Source organism: Umbelopsis ramanniana, assembly GCF_025399195.1.
Source record: "Umbelopsis ramanniana AG unplaced genomic scaffold K450scaffold_95, whole genome shotgun sequence".
Taxonomy (NCBI): domain Eukaryota; kingdom Fungi; phylum Mucoromycota; class Umbelopsidomycetes; order Umbelopsidales; family Umbelopsidaceae; genus Umbelopsis; species Umbelopsis ramanniana.
The window spans coordinates 18,434-37,927 of record NW_026252181.1 but is presented as its reverse complement, the minus strand read 5'-3'; the positions used below and the strand labels follow the sequence as shown (position 1 = coordinate 37,927).

Below are 19,494 nucleotides of genomic sequence, written 5' to 3'. Positions count from 1 at the left end.
TACGATCACCATGCCTTCGAATCAGTCGAAGCAGCATCCTTATGCTGTCTATTCCTCGGGGGAAGACGTCAAGCAACCTGTAGCTTTGACAAAGGTTTGACCCCCAGCCTTACTTGGACCGTGCTTAAATGCATTTGCTAACATTTCGCAACAAATAGATTCCAGCAAAGTTCGTGTCCTATTCCCACACCGTTTTTGCCTATTGTACGTTTTCACTCTCAAAAAGTGCCATACTTTTCAATTACTAATTCTAACTGAACCAGGTGCTTTCTTTATTGCTCTTGGTGTTGGCTGTGCCACCCATTATGAGAAAATCGTTCGCAACGAGTTTTATGGATATCCTGACGTAGGTGAACCCTCAATTTCATTGAATTCGTGTCATACATAATTTACAAACCCAATATTGCCCACAGGAATGGTTCCCAAGTGTGAGCGCTACCACTGGAGACCGATACCCGGCTCGAGCTATCTTCCAAATTTTTATTGCATTGACTTCAGGACCCCGCTTTGCCCTGGTTTTTCTCTGGTTTTGGCTGACTACACGCTCTACCCTTACCTCTTCGAAAGGTTTTGGAAACTTTTTACTTGGTGTTGGCCTGGTCCGAACCGTTGCCTGTGGTGGATGGGTATATATCACATCTTCTGATGATCATTTGACTCACGACATTGCCATGGTCCTATATTTGTTGTGCACATTACCCTGGCAAATTGGCGTACTTTCAACTAGTGACAAGAAAAACCCAGCTGCTGTCAGATGGAGAAGGTTTTTTACGTTTGCCTTTTTCACCACTCTTCCTCCGATGATATATTACTTTATTCAGCACAAAGTGAAGCGTGTGCCAGGTGGTAAGTGATGAGATGAGAATTGTTTACAATTGAGCGCGAGAAATGGCCGTTATGGCATGCTAACCCCTTCTTTAGCTTATACAACCTACGCGTTCTTTGAGTGGTCTTTGATTCTCTATGATGTTGCCTTTGATGCTGTCACGGCCCTAGACTTTCAAAACTTTGAATTATTTGTGGTTGATGTTACGCATGGCTCAAACTTTGCTCCCGCGTCCACTGAAGAAGGGTAAGTAGAACATGATTCTGAGTTGACACATTCTAGCATGACGACTAAGACTAATGGCATTATAGAACCTCTACTGTGACTGAACCCAAAGATGCGGTTTCATCTTCCCTGTTGCGCGCTCTGGCTGATATTAGAGGCTACATTGCTGATGTATATCTCGGTATGTAATAAGCTTCATATTATGTAATTAGGCGTGACTTTCCCATTGTGGATTGACGAACTTGTTCTGCCCTCTTTGCAGCCTTCGTGTTCTGGTCCATGCTGACAGCTTTAGCACTATTAATTTGGTAAGTTTCTTTCCACGCCACCATCGAGTTCAATGTCCGCAACGGAGACCAACATGATGTTTCCCGTACCTTAGGTACTTCCCATTGTTCAATATGGGCATTTCGGGATATGAAGCATTCCTTATTGTCACTATTTCACCCATGTTTTTGGGTATTGGGTCCCTCCGAAGACTAGTTGCTCGTTACCGTGGTGTTTTCCATCTTCTTTCTTTAGCTGGCGTCGCATCGTACATGCTTCCAGAGCCTCCCGTCCGATTGGCTACTTCAGCGTTTGGTATCTCCGTCAGTATGCTAACTTGGTGCGCTACTTGGCTTGAAAGCAAAGATAATGCTGCTGAACTTGATCGTAATATTGTCGTCTGGGGTCTTGGTTTACTGGTTCATAATTTGGTCAAACTCACTTGGTGGACTGAAAATCCCATCTGGCCCATCATGAAGCCTTCGGTTGGAGGACAGAATCAAATTGGATTGGTTCTTGGCATCATTGCCTGTGCTGAGATGCTTGTTCGAGATAGCTTGAAGACCGTTCAGATCAAACAATCCAAGCCCACCAAATCAGCAGCCACCAAGGATTCCTGGTTATTCGCCGCTGTAGGATTCGGGTCTCTGCTGTTTTCTTTGCATTCCATGTTCTCGGACTCATCTACGATCATGCGATGGGTTGTGGATGGCTACCCGAACCCAGGACCTGAACCCGTGCCGTGGGGTGTAGCTACCATTGCCGCGCTTGGACTTGGTATGGTCATCTATCCAATGCGCAGCTTCGTGGTTGGCTACATTTGGTATGCCGTTGGCTGCGGGGCTTGCCTGGCTTTCTACAACCTTCCAGGATGGAATGGGTACTATGGTGGTCTGGTATTGGGTGCTTATCTGACATCTGTTACGCCAGCATTGATTCGATCCGTAGTGTCGCATCCACCGTTCAAGACTTTGCTAACAGCTACCATGGTTTACAACCTTCTTTGTCTCGCGCACGTGTGGGTCGTTGCCTATGAATTTGTTCCCGGAGGTGTTTATGCACGTGAACGAACTAATTGGATCTTTTCCTGTGTCATGATTTTCCTTGGTTTGGGCATTATGAACGCGCAAAAGAGCACAGCATCTCACCAGAGCGTTCGACTTAATGCCATCCGCTCCACCAGGCGTTACACCAGGTTTTTCCTCGTGGCCATCCTAGCCCTCTCCGGACTCGCTAGTTTTTCCAGAACCTCGTTAGCCAAAACGCCTGAGCCGTATCGGCCAGCTGATAAAGCGTTTACTGCTGGTATCTGGACGATTCATTTTGCTCTGGATAATGATATGTGGGCCAGCGAGACCAGGATGCGGGATGTGATCAGAGATTTGGAACTTGATGTGGTTGGTAAGTAACCAGAACTGATGGTGGAAGGAATGGAGTTATGATGCCTAATATGATCATTTTGTTTCTAGGTCTGTTGGAAAGCGATACGCAAAGAATCATCATGGGTAATCGTGACTGGGCTCAATACATCGCAGAAGATTTGGGCTATTATGTCGACTTTGTGAGTGTGCAACGTCCAAGGGGGCTCATGAGATGTGGCGCACAGACAGAGATCTAATGAAACCGGTTTTATCCAATTATAGGGACCCGCCACAATGAAGCACACCTGGGGCTGTCTCATGCTTTCCAAGTTCCCTATTAAAAAATCCACGCATCATCTACTGCCTTCACCAGTGGGTGAATTGGCTTGCGCAATTCATGCAACGCTAGATGTTTACGGGCAAGATGTCGATTTCATCGTAAGCCACAATGGCCAAGAAGAAAATCTGTTAGATCGTCGTCTGCAGACTACCGAATTAGCCCGCATTATGCGCGAGAGCACGAACCCCTTCGTGTTCCTTGGTTACGTCGTTACAAAGCCTCATGAGGAAATTTATCAAATCCTGTATCAAGATGGTCATATTAATGATATCGATATTACGGATCATGATCGATGGTGTCAGTACATTGGATATCGTCAGCTTGCAAGAATTGGCTACGCTCGTGTCAGTCATGGTGGCATCACCGACACTGAAATCCAGACTGGAAAGTTCCAAATTGTGGATGACCCAGCGTCACGCCAAGAAGCTGGATACAATCGTCGTCACGAAAGCTCAGTACCACAACAGCTGCGCTATCCTGATCATTTCCGTGGTGCCGGTATACGGCATCACCACTACCATGTGCTAGATAATGAACCCAGATACTTTGAGCAGTGATGAAAAGAGAAAAAGTGCCAGTTAGTCCACGCGACCCCGTCGTCTGAAGGATAAAAATTTTAAGGCAAAGCAATAAAAAATCATGAAAATAGGTACTAATTTTATTTTAAAAGCTATACTTTTAAAAGCGCTCGCTCGCTCGTTATTCTTTTTCTCTTCCTTCTCTCAACCTACTCTCTCCTTCCTGCCCTGAACATTCTGAAATGACTTTGGAATTCCCAGCACCAATCCACTTTTTGCTTGTGGCTCCAGACCCAAGGAACCATTCAATCATTGATGTCAAACGCAAAGATACTGGAGCATTGGTCTACCGTAAGATCCGCCATATGGTCCCAAACCTGTATGCCCTTAGTTTGATACGACCTGGTATGGAAAAATTTCCAAGCATATTTTTTTTTTGTTCTAGGCGCACAAGCGCGTTTCAGCTAAAATTCTATTTTCAATGCATTTACCCCCCTTTGTTGCTCCACCTCCTTTTCAGATACATATTCGGTTCTGACAGAGACACAGTCACTATCGTCCTCAAGCAAGGAGAAAGTTATCGTGCTACAGGAACCTGAAAATAGCGTCCGTGTGAGGCTCAACGGACGACTGGGATTTGAATGGATCTTTGAATGGGAAGGTCACAAATTGAGATGGTAATGCTGCCGGTTGCTAAAAATATACTTTCGAGAAATCATTGTTCACCCGTTTCTTTTTTTGTAGGATAAAAGAATCACCGCTAAGCAACACTTTAGAATGTCATGTATTGTGCACAGGTAAGCTACACCTTCCATACCAGCCTTCTCTTTTGCATGTTTACCATTAACACCAACCTGTTTCCATTTTGACTCAGACATGGAGATCTGTGTTGCGCAGTATCTGCCTCGAAATGGCATCAAAGGCTCATATTTTGGAGTATACTCTGTTTGGGAGAGCAATCTTGGTTTGTGCGAATTGAAGGATCCACTAGGTCTCAAACTGACTATGATGACCATTTTATTCACATTCTTCGACAAATCCGATGACGATAAACGAAAGAAAAAGGATATTAACTACCAACTGGAGTTGGAGTTTCAAGACTTGACGCTGGAAACCCAGAACATCATGGACCAAACCAAGCTTCATAAATTGGACTTGGAAACCGACAAAATGCTAATGAAGGCTCAGCAAAAGGAAGACAAACGCACTGAGAAGCAGCTAAAGCGATCTTCAGCTTACAGCAGCACGACCACGAGTCCTGCCTTAAGCCCTATACCCAGTCCTTCCAGCTCTTCCACATATGCTGATGTCGCTCCCTCCACCAAAACCACAAAACGCTCAGCACCATTATTACGCTCTTTTTCCTACTCATCTCGTGATACCCGCAACCGATCGCCTAATAAATTAACTTCCTTCCTGACGCCTTTCACCAAGGTCTCCGCAGCACCTGATGACTCACTGGCTCAAAAGCCTGTTCGCCACCACCAGCGGGCGCTTTCTGTGGGAGTAACCGATATGTCCTCAGTCACCTCATATCATCGCTATTAAAAAAATAAAACCATATATTTGTCATATAGAGCATTTTTACAATATAAACCAGTTCCCTTTTTTTTTTGAATGTTTGGTTTGCAGTGATCCAGGTAGTCATAGTTTTTTGATTAACTACACGCAGGAATGGAGTCTAGCCTTTGCAACAGCCATAAATAGTGGGTCGTCGAATATGAATATCGGGCGGCGTATCTTTTAAAATCTATAGGTCTGCCCCTTCATACCTCTGGAGGATAGGGTCACTTAATGCGTGCCATATAACGTATGTTTCTGATCAAGCAAATGGGGCCCATGACTTTTTACATATGTTTTTGTTTGCGAGTTACGTAATAAGATGTGCGAGCCAAGGGAATCAGGAGTTGTTGGATACCGGTCTGGTCTGGGTACGGCCATAGCCAAGTTTTGAGTAGTCACAATTAATCTCGCCTGGCCAGATCGTAAGCGCATCACTGTGCACACGGATAATACGAAATATGACTTTTTATTGTCCAGGTCCAAAGCATTCTTGAGCCGGTCTACTACAAATTTACGGAAGATGGAATGATAATTTGCGTTAGATAGAATGATCATTTTGCGTTGGATATTGCGTTAGATACTTTTTACATTGTTTGCTTCTTGTGAAAAAAGACACAAACTCACCTCTTTCAAGTATCGCTTTAAGCGCGTGGGGCTTTCGTAGCACCCTTCTCATGATACTACCTCTTATTCCAGGTAAGTTTTTGACCGGTGAGAGCATACGACTTCACGATCCTCCTCATATTCATGGCGGCAAGGATATCTTTGTGCCAAACGGCCTGGTGATCATGACGACGAGTGTCTACAGCATCCAAAGTGTAGGTCCATGGTAGCCGAGGATTAATCAATGTACCAGCGTTGTAATTGGCCCGGCAAGTTGTGCAACTTCTGTGTCGAATTACAGCGCAATCGTTCTTTTTGACACGATCTTGGCATTCATTAAATGGGTGGAGGAATGATATGTTGCCGTCATCGTTTCTCTCACAACACCACTTCCTCCTCTTCTTCCACCGCTTGCCAGGATCAGACGTTGTAGTTTCGTGACCTCTCTTTCCTTGGGGTGTACTTAGGGCAGTTGAAGTACGGATGGCCCTTGACGCCCTCTTGCCCTTTGCACAGCTTGCAAGGCTTCGGGCATTGAGGTGCTTCATGGCCACAGTCTTGGCAGTTGAAACATCTCCTGTTGGTAGGGACCTGGTTCATCATGAAAATCCACATCTCTTCGACTTGCTTCGTGATGGACTCAATCGCTTTGTCCATGGGTTGGGTGTCTTTATTTTGTTTTTGCGATTTTTGGTAGCTTGTTCATCGATATCACTGCTAGAATCATCACTTTCTTGATCTCGATATGCGGGACCCTCGTCCGAGTCACTGAAAGGGTTGTGCTCATCCTCTTCCAACTCTATTGCCTTACGAATGGCTGTATCAAGATCCTTTGGGTATTCTGCACGTACCGCCTGACGGAGTGACTTCGGATTCAATCCGTTGACAAACTGGTGCAACATATCACTTTCGGACAAGGATGCTCCATGCCTGACTTTCCATTGTCGTAAACGGTAACCATACGCCTGCGCCGATTCCTTGTTCTTCTTTCGGATGGTCGGGGTTTTCTTCAGTGGGCGGTATTTCTTTATCTTTAGCCCAAATCGCTCCACGAATACGGCGGCGAACTCCTGGAAGTCAGTATACTTGCCGTCGTAGAACCAGACTCGCATTTCTGATTTAAAGAACATCGGGATGAACATGAGCTTGTCCTCATCGGTAGTCCACACCTGAACTTTGGCTGTCGCTTGGAACATCTTTAGCCAATATTCCGGGTTTTCTTTGCGGGAGTATCTAGGCAAGGGTAGTGAAATCATCATATTTTTTTTGATGTTGCTGTTTTCTTAGGATTTATGTTAGGATTTATGAGAGTGTAATCGCCGGTAAGAACTCGTTGTTTCTTTAAGTTGATAGAGTTGTAATTTTGGGGTTTCAGACCGAACGAGTTTGCACTTTCTGGTAGAAGGCACCAAATGTCGTAATAAAACTTTGATTTACTATTAAATATGCCATGGAGAGATATATCTGCTAAAAACAACAAATGTTCGAAATATGTCTTTCCTTTAGAATTGCTCGTAACAATAGCCAAGATCAAGGGGAAAGATACTTCCAAACTTTTATTTCACTTTCATTGCGCACCTTTATACTGCACCAACTGACGACGTCAACAAAATCAGCATTTGTGTAGCGTACCACGAATGCAAAAAGGTTTTGGTGAGAAAATTACATTTTCTATCACGTTCACACTACAAATGCTATATCACGTGCTTCACGAGCTGAATGAAATGCGTGACGACACCTCCAGACTTCTTCCTCCAAAATGTGTGCTCAAGGTAGTAGGACTGCTTTCTCGACCTTCAATTCCTATGGACGATCGCAAACGGCGATTAGGAGCAGACGATAATGCCAGCAGTGTATCCAGCACTGCGCCTAGGCCACCTCTCAAAAAGAGATTCACTGGCACTGGCCCAACGAACTTCTCGACCCCTTCGTCGCCTGTAAAGGCTGAACCGATGCAACTGGTTATTGATACTAATGTCTTGGACGTACGTTTATTGCTTACCTTTCATTATGGCTACTCTTTGGTCTCGATTACTCTTCTCATGTCTTCTTTTTATCTAACAGCCTGAAAAAGAATCAAAGTATTCCTTATTGCGAAGCATGAAGGAATCAAAGGTATGCAATCACATTTTCAAATACCCGACTATTGCACAACTATGCTAATTCCACCGATCGAATCACAGGCAGAGCTCCATGAAGCCGAAGAACGGATTGAGGAACTGGAATCAATGAGTAAATCTCTTGGAATGTCTTTCTTCACTATTGATGTGTTGTGGAAAATGGTACGTTTTGAAGAAGCAGCTGCTATGATGACAGTGTATTTATGAGGTTTTCGTTACCAGACCCAAGAAGACCTTAAATTGATGCAATCAACTGTTCAATCTCTCAATGACAATGTTACTTTTGGTATGGAATCATTCGCAAACTCATGGAAAAGTCTGCTTCTTCATATACTGATTTGTAATCTCCAGACTCTCAATCTGTTCTCTCTGAAACCCCACTGGGAAAAAATGAACTTAGCAACAATTTAGAACAAAGACACCATGACACTACTAGCTTGGCGAAAAAGGTTGTATCAGCTGTAAAACTATCGTTAGAAAAGGCAGATCGACTGAAGCAAACCATGGACGGAGAAGCTGGTATGAACAACTATCAAGGATGACCACCATATCGTCTTTTCTTTACTGAATTTTCTTACTTCAGATGCGACAAAGCGTAAAGAGATAGCGGAAAAAAGTGTGCGTGCAGAAATGTCTGAACTGGACGGTCTGGCCGGTCGACTGGCAAAGTTAGTACAAGACATGGATCATCAAATCAATACTTTATCAAGCCAGCGCGGAAACATGAAAAGCGTGCTGGAGAATGCTTTAAAGCAAGTTCAAGCCGACGAAGAAGAAGCTGAAAGTGTAAATGCAGAATTGCAAGCCGCAGAAAAACGTCGTGACCGATCACGGAGCGCATATATAGCATCTCTAGCCAGCGGTGGACTTGGTGGTAAATTGGAGAGTAGCACTGAAGGTAAACCCGCAGATGAATCTGCACAAAACAGCACAGTGACGACACCGACGAATCAGAACGAAACCAGTATCATTCGACCCGATACCGTTGAAGTGTCAAACAAAACAATTGACCAGGCCCTCATGGAGCAAATTGCGGAAAATCAAATACTAGTAACCTATCGTCAAAAGGAATTGGATACATTAAACAATGAAAGACAGCAGTTACGCCAGGATATTGATCAACTTGCGGCGCGGGTCGCCAACATGTCTTCTGATCGCCTGACTGATACTGCCTACTTCAAAAATTTACAATGTTCATACGAATACTTCCAGGACAAGAGCGATGCTTTGGAGAATCGGATCACCCAGTTGAGCCGTGAATGCGATACGTGTCGAGCAGATATCCGAGTTTTGGAAGAGCAAGCACGTTTCAATCATTCGACTAGTAAAACTGCTATGGAGACGGAGATTCGACGACTAGAAGGTGATTTGGCGCGAATAAAGAAGACAAGAGATCACTCACAAGCTCTGCTCGACCAGATTCAAAGTCGAGAAGAATCCGTTATGGCCAAATTTAATGAACAAGTACAACTTCTAGATACTCGAAAGGTAAGCACGACGTCTATCAATGTCCCCAGTTGTCATCGATGCATGAAAGCTAACCTTATGTATCTTCAAGGCCGATATCCAAGCTGTTGAAGCTGATATTAAGCGACTGCAACAGAGTAACTTGGAAACGACGCAAGGTTTGTTCGAAGCTCTGGGAATACCTCAAGCTGAGGCTGATGCTATTCAAGAAGCACAAGCGCGCATAAAGTACGTACATCGAATACTGTATGATAAGCGAGACATGTGGCTAATCAGGATTGTAGGCAAGCGGAATCACAGCTTGAAGATGTTCGCGATAAACTTGCGGCCTATGATTATGCGAAGAGTACTACGATGGACATAAAGTCACTTGAAGATGCTGAATATAAAGCTCGACATGAGGCAGATGCTCTCAAACACCAAATAGAAACATGGTCAAAGGAATATACTGGAGACCATGTGCGATCTGACGTTAAAGAAATGATACAGAAACTCGTGCAGCAAAATCGAACTATCGAACAGCTAAAAATGACAGTGGAAGTTCTTGAACCTGTAAGGCATCATTTTTACTGGAATATGTTGAGTATAATTGAAACCAACACATTATTACCTCTATATAGTGCGAGGCTACTATTCTCACTCAAATTGATCAAGATGGTCTTGCCCATGATAAACTTCAAGAGCAAAATAGCCGCGAAGTGTTTAGTTTCATCGTCCATAATGACACCATTGCAAAATTGCGGGCCGAGGTAAGCAGAACAGTATATCTTTTTCACCATATAGAGATTATCGGCTAAGCGATGGTCCACCCTACTAGATTGCAAAATATGCACAGACTTTCTCACGCTTAAAGAGTCAAAGAGAAGTCGAGGCTAATCGTATGCATGGGCTCAAGAAAACAAACGAGCAGCAGTCAGAGCATATAAAGCAACTACATGAACGTGAGCAGAACCTGTTAGGTCAAGCGGTGAGTTTTCGATTTCTCCTTTATAGACATTACCAACGATAACTGATCGACGTGTTGTTGGCTATTTACAGACAAGTAAATCTCAAGATCTTACTAAGAAGAAATACGAAATTGAACGAATTCGACTGCAAATAGAGGCAGGTACAAACAACATCAAGGAGCTTAAGAATAAACTTTCCGAGCAAGAGTTCCAAGCAAATGAGGTAAACTATTTCTACCTTTGGACCTATGTTTAATGTACTTATCTGACATACCATGTTTGCATATATCAGCTTCAAAAGACATTCAACGTCAAAGATAAACACCTTGAAAAGGCAACGCGGGATAAAGAACAGATTGAACAAGAACTTGAGCGGATGAAGCGAAAGATTGAGTCCATGTCGCAGTCGGACAACCCTGCTGAAGAAGAGCTACGACAAGAATGTGAAGAACTTCGCGTACGTATAAAAAATGTTGGTACCTCATTCTATGTAACCGACGCTAATGCATCCAATTTTTTGTATCACCTTTGCCACAGACATTACTCAAATGCAGTGCATGTCATACAAGGTTCCGATCGCATCTATTGTTACGTTGCATGCATACTTTCTGTAAAGAATGTATCGACATTCGCATTGGTACTCGCCAACGCCGATGCCCGAGTTGTGGTGAATCATTTGGATCGTCAGATGTCCGCCAGTTTTACTTTTAGACACAATTTAATATATTCCCCCCATTTTCAAATTATAATAAAACCAATACAATCATTCAAATATCTTAAGGTACAACAGTAGGATCCCAACCTATATCATAGTGAAAGCAAATGTGAGTGACATTGTTTATTACCAGCATCCAATGCAGCGATACTTACCAGTCAGCAGATATTCATCTTTGTCGTTCAAGATCCTCATGTCGCTATCGCAAAGGTCAAAATCGAACACATTAACGTTGCTCGCAATACGTTCTGGAGTCACACTCTTGGGCAAGACAATGTACCCATGTTGCAAAGACCATCGAATAAGAACTTGGGCTGGTGATTTGTCGTATTTGGCGGCAATCCTTACTAGATCTGGATCGTCCAGCTTGCGGCCCTTTGTGAGTGGTGAATAAGCTTCGATCTTGATATTCTGAGAATTGCAAAAATCGACTAGTTCTTCACGAGTATTCCAGGGATGAATCTCAAGCTGATTAACGACAGGACGGATGTTGGGGTTTGATCCGAGGAGTTCCTTACTATAAATTTGCACATCAGCATTTCTGTTTGAGAGCGAGCTAAAAGCAATGGCATGCAGAACTTACAGATGTTGGATACCATAGTTTGACACACCTAATGATAATTTTGAAGAAGTCAAAAAAACGTCAAATCATGGCTTGATTGCACAATAGTGTACCACTGTTACCTATACTCTTAACTTTATCCTTTGCAACCAATTGTTGCAACGCATCCCAAGTCTCTTTACGACGCTTTGGTCCAGGATTGGGCGAATGGACGAGATACAGATCGATATAATCTAAACCAAGTTTTTGCAGAGACTCTTCACAAGCTTGAATGGCTGAGTCGAACCCTTGATCTGCCTCAACGAGAACATGTTGGCGACGCTATACAAATTTACATCTCCGAACAGACTTCGTTACTGACCTGCATCCTTTGTCATGTACAAAGGAACGCCATTAGATGTATGAAAAAACCAATTGAAAGAAAAATAAAAAGTTGCATTACCCATAACTTTGTGGTGACAAAAATCTCATCTCGAGGTATACCACTAACATCCATATGAGCGTTAATGGAATATCGCGATACTCCAAACATAGATGCAATTAATTCACCTTTTAGCAATAGCAGCGCCAACGTCTGCTTCATTTTGATAGATATGAGCTGTATCAACGTGACGGTATCCAATCTGTTGATACTTAGATTAGCATCGTGTGAGAGCTGATGTAGACGAGTATCTGAATCGTACCTTTAAAGCTTCCAATACAGCTGATTGAGTGGATTCTCCTGGTTGTGCTCGGTAGACCCCAAGCCCTACGGCAGGGATATGCCTACCATTGTTAAGGGTAACTTGTGTATTCAAGGTAACGTCAGCCATGATTCGAGAGAATGCGGATAACGGAATTTTTGAACTCCAACCAGCCATACTTTCTTTTATCGGTGAAATTTTCCACCTTCCTTCAGTCCGTCGCATGAGTAGTAATGGGACCGTCATGAACACGGCCAGCCCAAAGAAAAAAAGATCCAAAAAGGCTTTAGAGAAAAAGCATAAAGACCCTTTACCAATCAAATTGACAAATGAATCAGTCACTTGGACTCAATACGTTGTGAATGCACTTTATAACTTGATCGGCTGGTACCACACCAACGATCGACAGTTTAATGGAGAATATCTACGCGAAGGCGGCTGCATACGCATCACAGATAATTTAGATATTCAGGAATTGTATTGTAAAGGTTTCTTTGGCAAAGGGAACCTTTCTCGAAGTGAACCAACGTGGTCTCAGCGCATAGCCGCGGAAGGCAGCGGTAAGTCGACCGTTCAGACTGCCTAGAGAGATGATAACGAATTTCTGATCCCAGCAGACAGATGCCAAACAATTTCTCGAAAATATCACCGAAGCTAGGAGAAAACAAAGAAGAGCTACGCGTATGTCAAAGCTGAATACCCCACCCCTTACCAGTTCACCATCGCAAGCATCACAGAGTGAAGATTGTAACAACAATGAAGTGCGGAACAATTATTATGAAATCCTTGATACGGTTTCAGAAGAACACCTCCAGTTATCATTAGTAGAAGGCTTCTTTCTTGCCTATGGACTAGGATGCCTTGAAATTATGAATAGCGAGAAGGTAAGGATCGACAGTATGTTCAACGCAAAATGCCAGGTGATAGTTCTCATAACGCATTCGAATTTAGCAACCACTCTCAATCATTGAATGTTGGAAACTGTTTTGCAACGACACCCTCAAAAATAGATCGGAGGATGCGGAAGTCGTCAGTAGCATGCCTCTTGCGCAGACGCTACAGTCACCAATGGAATACATTGGATACGATAATCCTTTCATTGTCAAATACGTCGCGTACCATCATTACAGAAGTAAAGCTTGGGTTGTAAAGGATGGCATAAAATTTGGAACTGATTACAGTGAGTTACATTGAAAAAGGAATTACTCTGAGAGTGCAAGTTCTAACGTTCAATGCAGTTATATACCAGCGTGGACCGGCTTTTCATCATGGAGAGTGAGTATTGCAAGAATTTTGGGCTGGAAAACTACACAGATATTGATGTAGTCCACTTCCAGATTTGCCATCATTATAATACCATCATATCATGAAACAAGCAATAAGCAAGAAAATTTATCATGGAGCTGGATTCTAGGTATGAACAGAGTCTGTTCACAAGCGAACAAGGTATAATACTATCTGTGGAGTATAAAGTACCTTTTCATATTACTAATTCTGCATTTCAAGACGCTGGTTCTATGTTATGTCAATTTACCTCCTCAAACAACTGTCCACTGCCTCTCTCCTGAATGCTTAACTCAATATTCCGTCACTGAAATGGCTATGAAGCGATGGATACCAGAAAAGACAAGGAGCTAAATATCATCTAGATCAGATCGTTGATTTCAGATCGAAAGTACGATTGTCTATATATTGGGACAGTGAGATTTGAGCCGGCTCAAATAGTCGCCGTTTTAGGTTGTAATTAAAGAAAACATGAATAAGCGTGTTGTTTTCATCGCATCTGACCGCCAATTTAGCTTCGCTCTTTTACTTCAATTAATATTTCAAAGAGAGCATATATAACATGTGTATTAGGTCGACAGCAAGTCGTCCAATTCTGTCGGTAAGACTGGCACCTACCGGCTACAAGGGAAGCTGCCTGAGTTGCAAAATGGACGAAAAGAAGCAGTCCAAATTTTTAACCAACTACTTCGACAAAAAATGATCATTTCATTGAGCAATTTCTTAAAAACTCGCCATGTCAGATCTAAATGGACCGGCAACGTTCGCAGACGACGGCCGAGCCACTATTGAGCGCACAGTGGAAATAAATTCCATCAAGATCGACAACATCGACAGCTATTATGAAATCGAGCGGACATGTCAGCGTATTCTCGAAGGCGGCTATTCTCGAATAGCGCTGCAGTTTCCCGACGAATTGTTGCCTGATTCTGCTTCAGTAGCCAGTAAACTTCGGGATAGAACTGGAAAGAGCGTCTTCATTCTAGCCGATACTTCGTATGGAAGCTGTTGTGTCGACGAAGTTGCCGCAGAGCATGTCAGCGCTGACTTCATAGTCCACTATGGTCGTTCCTGTCTTAGCCCGTACGTTATGCCTCGGTCTTTGCTGATAACTTCATGCTTTGATGCTAATTATTTTCGATATATAGTACGTCTCGGCTTCCGGTGCTCTATGTATTTGGACAACAATCGATATCAGTGGAGAAGTGCGTCAGCGAGTTTGACAGATTAATTGAAAACAAAGATACACCGATCATTGTCATGTATGATGTGACCTTCTCTCATGCCGCTGGTAATATGTAGAAACCATGTCATTTACACCAATTACATACTGTGGTTGTAATCTAACCTTCATTACCTTTAGACCAGATAAACAATCAACTGAGTAAAATATTTTCTACCGCGATAGCAACTAAAATCACCAAAGAAGCCAACACCAACCACAATTGCCAGGAGACACCTGTTTCAGACTCTCAATCTAGCCAAGAATATGCTAGTACCACAGACGACTGCTGCGGTTCGAGCGCGTGCTGTAAGAAGCCAGTCGTGAACAAGCCTCTCATCAATCCAGAGCAAGCCCAAGGAGGACGGACGTACGTACTTCCTGAAGATGTCAAACTGGAAGATTGTACTATCTTGTATATTGGTGAAGAGAACATTACTCTCACAAACATCATGATGGTACATAACAAATGCCCTGTCATTACGTACAACCCAGAGAAAAAGGAGGCACATAGAGAAACAGTTCCTGTAAATAGGCTGTTGATGAAGCGATACTTTTTGGTGCAAAAAGCGAAAGATGCTGATGTTATTGGAATAGTTGTTGGCACTCTTGGTGTTGGTAAGTTCACGGGCCATATACCGTAGAGCTATGTCGTTGAGATACTTACCTTTTTTGCCTACAATTAAGCGTCTTACATGACTATCATCGATCATCTGAAGAAGCTTATTGCGGCTGCTGGAAAGAAGTCTTATACCTTTGTTATGGGCAAACTTAATGTTGCCAAAATGGCCAATTTTATGGAAATAGACTGCTACGTTCTAGTAGCTTGCCCGGAAAACAGTTTGATAGACTCAAAGGTAAGAAATCTTCATCCTTATAGAGATTATACGTGACGTTAATCTCAATTGCAATCAACAGGAGTTTTACCGGCCCATTGTAACTCCATTTGAATTGGAGATAGCACTGTCAAAGTAAGTATATTACATTTATATGCGGTTGCTGCATGTCATGCTAATCCCCATGTACCAATGTAGGCAAAAGGAGTGGACAGGAGACTATATTACAGATTTCCAACGACTGTTACCGGGGCTTCGGGATGATGATTTTACCTACGACGATGAAGAGGTACAATGTTTAGTATGATTGGTACTAGTGTGAGCATGATTTTAATTAACGAATGGACACTGTCAGGAGAGAGAGGAGAATTTAAGCGACGAAGAGCCTCATTTCTCACTGATCACAGGGGAATACAAGCAAGGTCGAAAGTATGGATCCAAAAAGCTTGATGGTATGAATCTTCTACATCTTTTTTCTACTGTGTTCTCCATGTTCTGCAACAATCAGGAACTAATATTTCCTGGATTGGTAATTCTACTTAGGCACATCTTTATTGGTATCTGGTATCACGGATCTATCGTTACGCAACAATGAATCGGCATTATCTACTCTCCTTGAAAGCCCTTCTGGTGCATTTTTGAAAACCCGAACATTCCGAGGACTAGAGCAAAAGACAGGAGAGCATGAAGCGAGTCTGGTTGAGGAAGGTCGCAGTGGAATTGCCAGAGGCTACTCTACAGAAAAAGATTTAAACACTTCAGCACCGTAGTTAGCCGTAAAAATCAAGGCTTTTTTCTGTGTATAGAAGCTTTTCTTTTTGCCTTATATAAAGTGTCGCTCTATTGTACCTGAGACTTAAATCTCAGGAAGAGGAATGAAGTCATTTTGTCATATTGAGGGGCGCCCTTCAGGAAATAGGAAGTGGCTTGCAGACTGCCATTCCAAGGTGCCGAATTTTTGTAATTTACGCGGTCTTCTTAAAATAAAAGAAAAGTAGAAAGATTGGTAAGCGACCCTAGCTCAAACTCCACAGAGTGCCTACCTTGTGGTATCAGATGACCTGGTGAATTCTATCCATCTCCTGCTGTTCCTTAGGGAGGAGAGCATTGGATCTACAGGGTCCATTTTGCCACGATCCTCTCATGGTGATACAAATTGACATGGCAACCCTTGAGCACCTGAGGAATGATCATAATCGACATGTCCACGCACTTTTACGATTCGTTGCCAGTCCACTGTCGCGACTCAAGATTGTGTGTAGCAGCTTTTTCGTAAAATAGATCACGCTAGAAAGCCTTGCATTGAACCACCATCGTGATGTCCACACTCTATATAACCATTTGAAGCGCTAATATTTAGAAGTGTCAAATCAACTTAGCCCTGACCACACTGACTCTCTCACCCATGGAGAGAGTAACTCTGTGTGATCTCATCTGCAGGCCGGATTTACCAAATCGCATTTGATTAAATGAATGAAATCCAGGGTGATACTATTGGGGGTCGCCGCGACAAAGGGGCCAGCCATGTCACTATTCGCATATTTAATAGATTTATCTGCCATACTCTCAATGCTAAGCACATGTTAGCGCCATATTTATAGTTACGCTGAAGATCGCTTCCTATATTGTTATAGATAGTGCGAAATGATGAGAGTCAAGAACAAAGCTCACAAACTATAGCCAAAACAAAGAGAAAAGAAATGGGGAGGCTCATGCGCGAAAGGAGCGAGTCATCAATCGATTTTCCATTGTTTGTGAAATCTATTGGGAACGTGCATCAGAATGCTTTCACCTAAAGAAGAACATTCCCGCCCTTGCCCTGCGTTTACCCCTATTGAGTACCCTCTCGGTAGGCTGATGCTGACGATTGCGGGATCAGTACTGGAAGGGACTCTTCAGCTATGGTCTAGTATATGCGAGGTAAGCAGACGAACGTAGGACGTGCCAGGTTTATCCGCTCCTTCGGTTTGTGTTGGCACCGAATATCTCTTATATGTATGTAATGAAGTGTATCGTACTGAGCTATCTGGCTCATCTTCGGAGAAACAGTACGCATCTGTTCCCATTATCATAAACACTGCCACAGTTAGAGAGGCAGATCCCTTTAGTGATGAATTTTTCATAAACAAATCGTTTCTTGTGTAGCTTCACTTTTGGCCATACCCCTGAGCTTAGCCATTCCCCTGACTCTTGTGTACTTGTGCCAGGCTTTCGCTATCCTAAGCAAGGAGGCCATATCAAGTGCGCGCGAGGGCAGGGCAGGTCTCCGTCCCTGTAAAATAAAATCAAAACGCCGATGCTGCTACTTTTTCTCCTCGACATCCTATAAAAGGTCATCTATTTCTATCCTGTGCCCCTCTCACCATAGTAAAGCCAGGCCCTCATCCTGTGCACCATTAAAGACCTCTACTTGCTAATATTCCAGCCAACCTTCCAGACATGATGTACGAACTATTGCTACCACAATCACACATGTCATTCCCGAATGTCTCTTCTTCCATAGCCGCCGCTGCGGCAGCAGCCGCAGTATCTCAGGGAAGCGACGATCTCACCTCGTCAACAATTTATACCAACACTTTGTTTGACACATTTCATCAAATGCCTCATGGTGATTTCAAGCCAACCTTTTACAACCCTTTCGAAATAAAGCATCGACGACGCACTTCTAGAGCTCAATTCAAAGTCCTGGAGCGAACTTTCATGGAAAATCCAAAGCCAAGTGCTGCCGTTCGTCGAATCTTGGCCCAGAAATTAAACATGACTCCTCGTGGCGTTCAGGTGTGGTTTCAAAATCGCAGAGCAAAGGCTAAGCTTCAAAAACAGCAAGATGAAAAACAGCGATTGGAAGGCTCTTTGCAAGATGACCCCAGCTCACCAGCTAGCAGTGGTCTTGGTTATTCCTCGCCGAGCTCCAGTAGCCAAGGAAGTCTTAGCAGCCCTTCAAAGGAGACCAAAACCCCACAAAACGAAGACATGTATTCCGCATTCAGTGCTAAAATTCCATTTTCTCAAACAACAAATAACCTTCATGATGAGACTGCTTCCTTATCTCCAAGGTTCCGTGCTGATGGAAATGCTTGGTTCAATTTCCCCAGTAATGATTTTCAAACTCACCAATTCAATAACTTAATAACATCATCAATTGAGCACTCGGCTCCAGGGCCAATGCGTGGCAACAGCATGCGTTGCAGACCAGCGGCAAACTACTCAATGCCTTACAATGCTGGTTTATTGAGACGCAAATCTTGCCCAGGAGACTTAATCAATACCATGTACACCAACATGGCGAGTGCTAACCGAGAAAAACTGCAAGGTATTCCAGAAGATGTGATTCCCAATACTAGCTTTTTGGCGGAAAACATGAACTGTTACATGAACTCGATGCAGGTAACTATTAATGGCTTAAGACAATATACCTTAAAAAAGATAGCAAATCTAGTTTACTGACCCGGAATAACCATTTAGATGCGAGCATCCCGCCGAATGTCCGAACCATGTATATCGAATTATTCTATACCTCCAAACGCCATGGCCAATCCATCCTTTTCTCCTCTGTTATGTAGGGCTTTCTCTATCAACAGCCCAAACGATCAACAAAACAGTGTCATCACTTTCCAACCCAACAGTCCTCCATTTGAACTCCAATCTCAACTCAACGACTTTGACCTTACTGACGAGAACAGTAACTGCCTTTCATCAAACTCTAGTGTTGCCAATGATCACGCGCACCCATTAGATAGCAACTCTGTCGACTCCATCAATCTGCAAATGAATTCGTTTGATCTCGTCAACACCCCTGTCTCTATGAGTATGTCCATATAATTTGCCATCTCCGTTTCATTTTAGGCAGCGCCAAACAGATGCTGCCATAGTTTCGCATAATACTAGTTAGGCGCATGTAATTACCGTCCAATTCTTTATCTTTCATATCCCAAGGCCCTACTTACTTTTTCTT

General features: G+C 43.2%; 8 protein-coding genes across 8 annotated transcripts; 6 read left to right on the top strand and 2 right to left on the bottom strand.

The window, feature by feature from the left end:
* The first annotated feature begins 1 nt into the window (after window position 1).
* K450DRAFT_262291 (uncharacterized protein) lies at window positions 2-3,891 on the top strand. Its single transcript, XM_051592455.1, has 11 exons — window positions 2-94; window positions 159-204; window positions 264-346; window positions 414-846; window positions 922-1,072; window positions 1,138-1,232; window positions 1,314-1,359; window positions 1,434-2,719; window positions 2,788-2,879; window positions 2,962-3,668; window positions 3,799-3,891. Exons 1-10 carry the CDS (start codon window positions 11-13, stop codon window positions 3,574-3,576), a joined length of 2,931 nt encoding a protein of 976 aa, XP_051440343.1. The 5' UTR covers window positions 2-10; the 3' UTR covers window positions 3,577-3,668; window positions 3,799-3,891.
* K450DRAFT_262285 (uncharacterized protein) lies at window positions 3,705-5,207 on the top strand. Its single transcript, XM_051592454.1, has 4 exons — window positions 3,705-3,942; window positions 4,058-4,214; window positions 4,282-4,334; window positions 4,412-5,207. Exons 1-4 carry the CDS (start codon window positions 3,780-3,782, stop codon window positions 5,083-5,085), a joined length of 1,047 nt encoding a protein of 348 aa, XP_051440342.1. The 5' UTR covers window positions 3,705-3,779; the 3' UTR covers window positions 5,086-5,207.
* Window positions 5,208-6,061: 854 nt separating this feature from the next.
* K450DRAFT_262280 (uncharacterized protein) lies at window positions 6,062-7,055 on the bottom strand. The gene has a single exon (XM_051592453.1). It carries the CDS (start codon window positions 6,960-6,962, stop codon window positions 6,303-6,305), a length of 660 nt encoding a protein of 219 aa, XP_051440341.1. The 5' UTR covers window positions 6,963-7,055; the 3' UTR covers window positions 6,062-6,302.
* A 413-nt stretch (window positions 7,056-7,468) lies between these two features.
* Window positions 7,469-11,013, top strand: K450DRAFT_262277 (uncharacterized protein). Its single transcript, XM_051592452.1, has 13 exons — window positions 7,469-7,688; window positions 7,768-7,818; window positions 7,887-7,985; window positions 8,046-8,109; window positions 8,175-8,342; window positions 8,407-9,311; window positions 9,382-9,518; window positions 9,575-9,842; window positions 9,911-10,039; window positions 10,108-10,257; window positions 10,329-10,460; window positions 10,530-10,694; window positions 10,775-11,013. Exons 1-13 carry the CDS (start codon window positions 7,509-7,511, stop codon window positions 10,946-10,948), a joined length of 2,622 nt encoding a protein of 873 aa, XP_051440340.1. The 5' UTR covers window positions 7,469-7,508; the 3' UTR covers window positions 10,949-11,013.
* On the bottom strand, window positions 10,868-12,334 carry K450DRAFT_262273 (uncharacterized protein). Its single transcript, XM_051592451.1, has 7 exons — window positions 12,198-12,334; window positions 12,064-12,137; window positions 11,957-11,999; window positions 11,637-11,811; window positions 11,536-11,563; window positions 11,108-11,469; window positions 10,868-11,039 (listed from the first exon to the last, which is right to left on the bottom strand). The coding sequence occupies exons 1-7, from the start codon at window positions 12,324-12,326 to the stop codon at window positions 11,014-11,016; spliced, it is 837 nt and encodes a 278-aa protein (XP_051440339.1). The 5' UTR covers window positions 12,327-12,334; the 3' UTR covers window positions 10,868-11,013.
* An 83-nt stretch (window positions 12,335-12,417) lies between these two features.
* K450DRAFT_262265 (uncharacterized protein) lies at window positions 12,418-14,142 on the top strand (the record flags this gene model as incomplete). The annotated part of the gene is made up of 6 exons (XM_051592450.1): window positions 12,418-12,757; window positions 12,819-13,081; window positions 13,149-13,377; window positions 13,436-13,472; window positions 13,535-13,643; window positions 13,704-14,142. 6 exons carry the CDS (start codon window positions 12,421-12,423, stop codon window positions 13,833-13,835), a joined length of 1,107 nt encoding a protein of 368 aa, XP_051440338.1. The 3' UTR covers window positions 13,836-14,142.
* A 50-nt stretch (window positions 14,143-14,192) lies between these two features.
* On the top strand, window positions 14,193-16,552 carry K450DRAFT_262261 (uncharacterized protein). Its single transcript, XM_051592449.1, has 8 exons — window positions 14,193-14,564; window positions 14,630-14,772; window positions 14,845-15,321; window positions 15,391-15,560; window positions 15,622-15,674; window positions 15,738-15,828; window positions 15,895-15,991; window positions 16,083-16,552. The coding sequence occupies exons 1-8, from the start codon at window positions 14,218-14,220 to the stop codon at window positions 16,307-16,309; spliced, it is 1,605 nt and encodes a 534-aa protein (XP_051440337.1). The 5' UTR covers window positions 14,193-14,217; the 3' UTR covers window positions 16,310-16,552.
* Window positions 16,553-18,137: 1,585 nt separating this feature from the next.
* K450DRAFT_180961 (uncharacterized protein) lies at window positions 18,138-18,350 on the top strand (the record flags this gene model as incomplete). The annotated part of the gene is made up of 1 exon (XM_051584351.1): window positions 18,138-18,350. A coding segment is annotated over one exon (213 nt), but the record flags the coding sequence as incomplete, so codon positions are not given.
* Between the last annotated feature and the right edge of the window lie 1,144 nt (window positions 18,351-19,494).

Excerpts from the sequence above, each read along its gene's own strand:
- K450DRAFT_262291 (XM_051592455.1), top strand. The coding sequence starts at position 11 with ATGCCTTCGAATCAGTCGAAGCAGCATCCTTATGCTGTCTATTCCTCG. Across the intron at positions 1,360-1,433 it reads GCTTTAGCACTATTAATTTG|GTACTTCCCATTGTTCAATA; the intron begins GTAAGTTTCTTT and ends CCCGTACCTTAG. Across the intron at positions 2,720-2,787 it reads TTTGGAACTTGATGTGGTTG|GTCTGTTGGAAAGCGATACG; the intron begins GTAAGTAACCAG and ends TTTTGTTTCTAG.
- K450DRAFT_262285 (XM_051592454.1), top strand. The coding sequence starts at position 3,780 with ATGACTTTGGAATTCCCAGCACCAATCCACTTTTTGCTTGTGGCTCCA. Across the intron at positions 3,943-4,057 it reads CCTTAGTTTGATACGACCTG|ATACATATTCGGTTCTGACA; the intron begins GTATGGAAAAAT and ends CCTCCTTTTCAG. Across the intron at positions 4,335-4,411 it reads ATGTCATGTATTGTGCACAG|ACATGGAGATCTGTGTTGCG; the intron begins GTAAGCTACACC and ends ATTTTGACTCAG.
- K450DRAFT_262280 (XM_051592453.1), bottom strand. The coding sequence starts at position 6,962 with ATGATGATTTCACTACCCTTGCCTAGATACTCCCGCAAAGAAAACCCG.
- K450DRAFT_262277 (XM_051592452.1), top strand. The coding sequence starts at position 7,509 with ATGGACGATCGCAAACGGCGATTAGGAGCAGACGATAATGCCAGCAGT. Across the intron at positions 8,110-8,174 it reads CAATGACAATGTTACTTTTG|ACTCTCAATCTGTTCTCTCT; the intron begins GTATGGAATCAT and ends TGTAATCTCCAG. Across the intron at positions 9,312-9,381 it reads AACTTCTAGATACTCGAAAG|GCCGATATCCAAGCTGTTGA; the intron begins GTAAGCACGACG and ends TGTATCTTCAAG.
- K450DRAFT_262273 (XM_051592451.1), bottom strand. The coding sequence starts at position 12,326 with ATGGCTGACGTTACCTTGAATACACAAGTTACCCTTAACAATGGTAGG. Across the intron at positions 12,138-12,197 it reads CTGTATTGGAAGCTTTAAAG|ATTGGATACCGTCACGTTGA; the intron begins GTACGATTCAGA and ends AAGTATCAACAG. Across the intron at positions 11,812-11,956 it reads TTGTCACCACAAAGTTATGG|GCAGATCAAGGGTTCGACTC; the intron begins GTAATGCAACTT and ends GTTCTCGTTGAG.
- K450DRAFT_262261 (XM_051592449.1), top strand. The coding sequence starts at position 14,218 with ATGTCAGATCTAAATGGACCGGCAACGTTCGCAGACGACGGCCGAGCC. Across the intron at positions 14,565-14,629 it reads GGTCGTTCCTGTCTTAGCCC|TACGTCTCGGCTTCCGGTGC; the intron begins GTACGTTATGCC and ends TTCGATATATAG. Across the intron at positions 15,561-15,621 it reads ACAGTTTGATAGACTCAAAG|GAGTTTTACCGGCCCATTGT; the intron begins GTAAGAAATCTT and ends TGCAATCAACAG.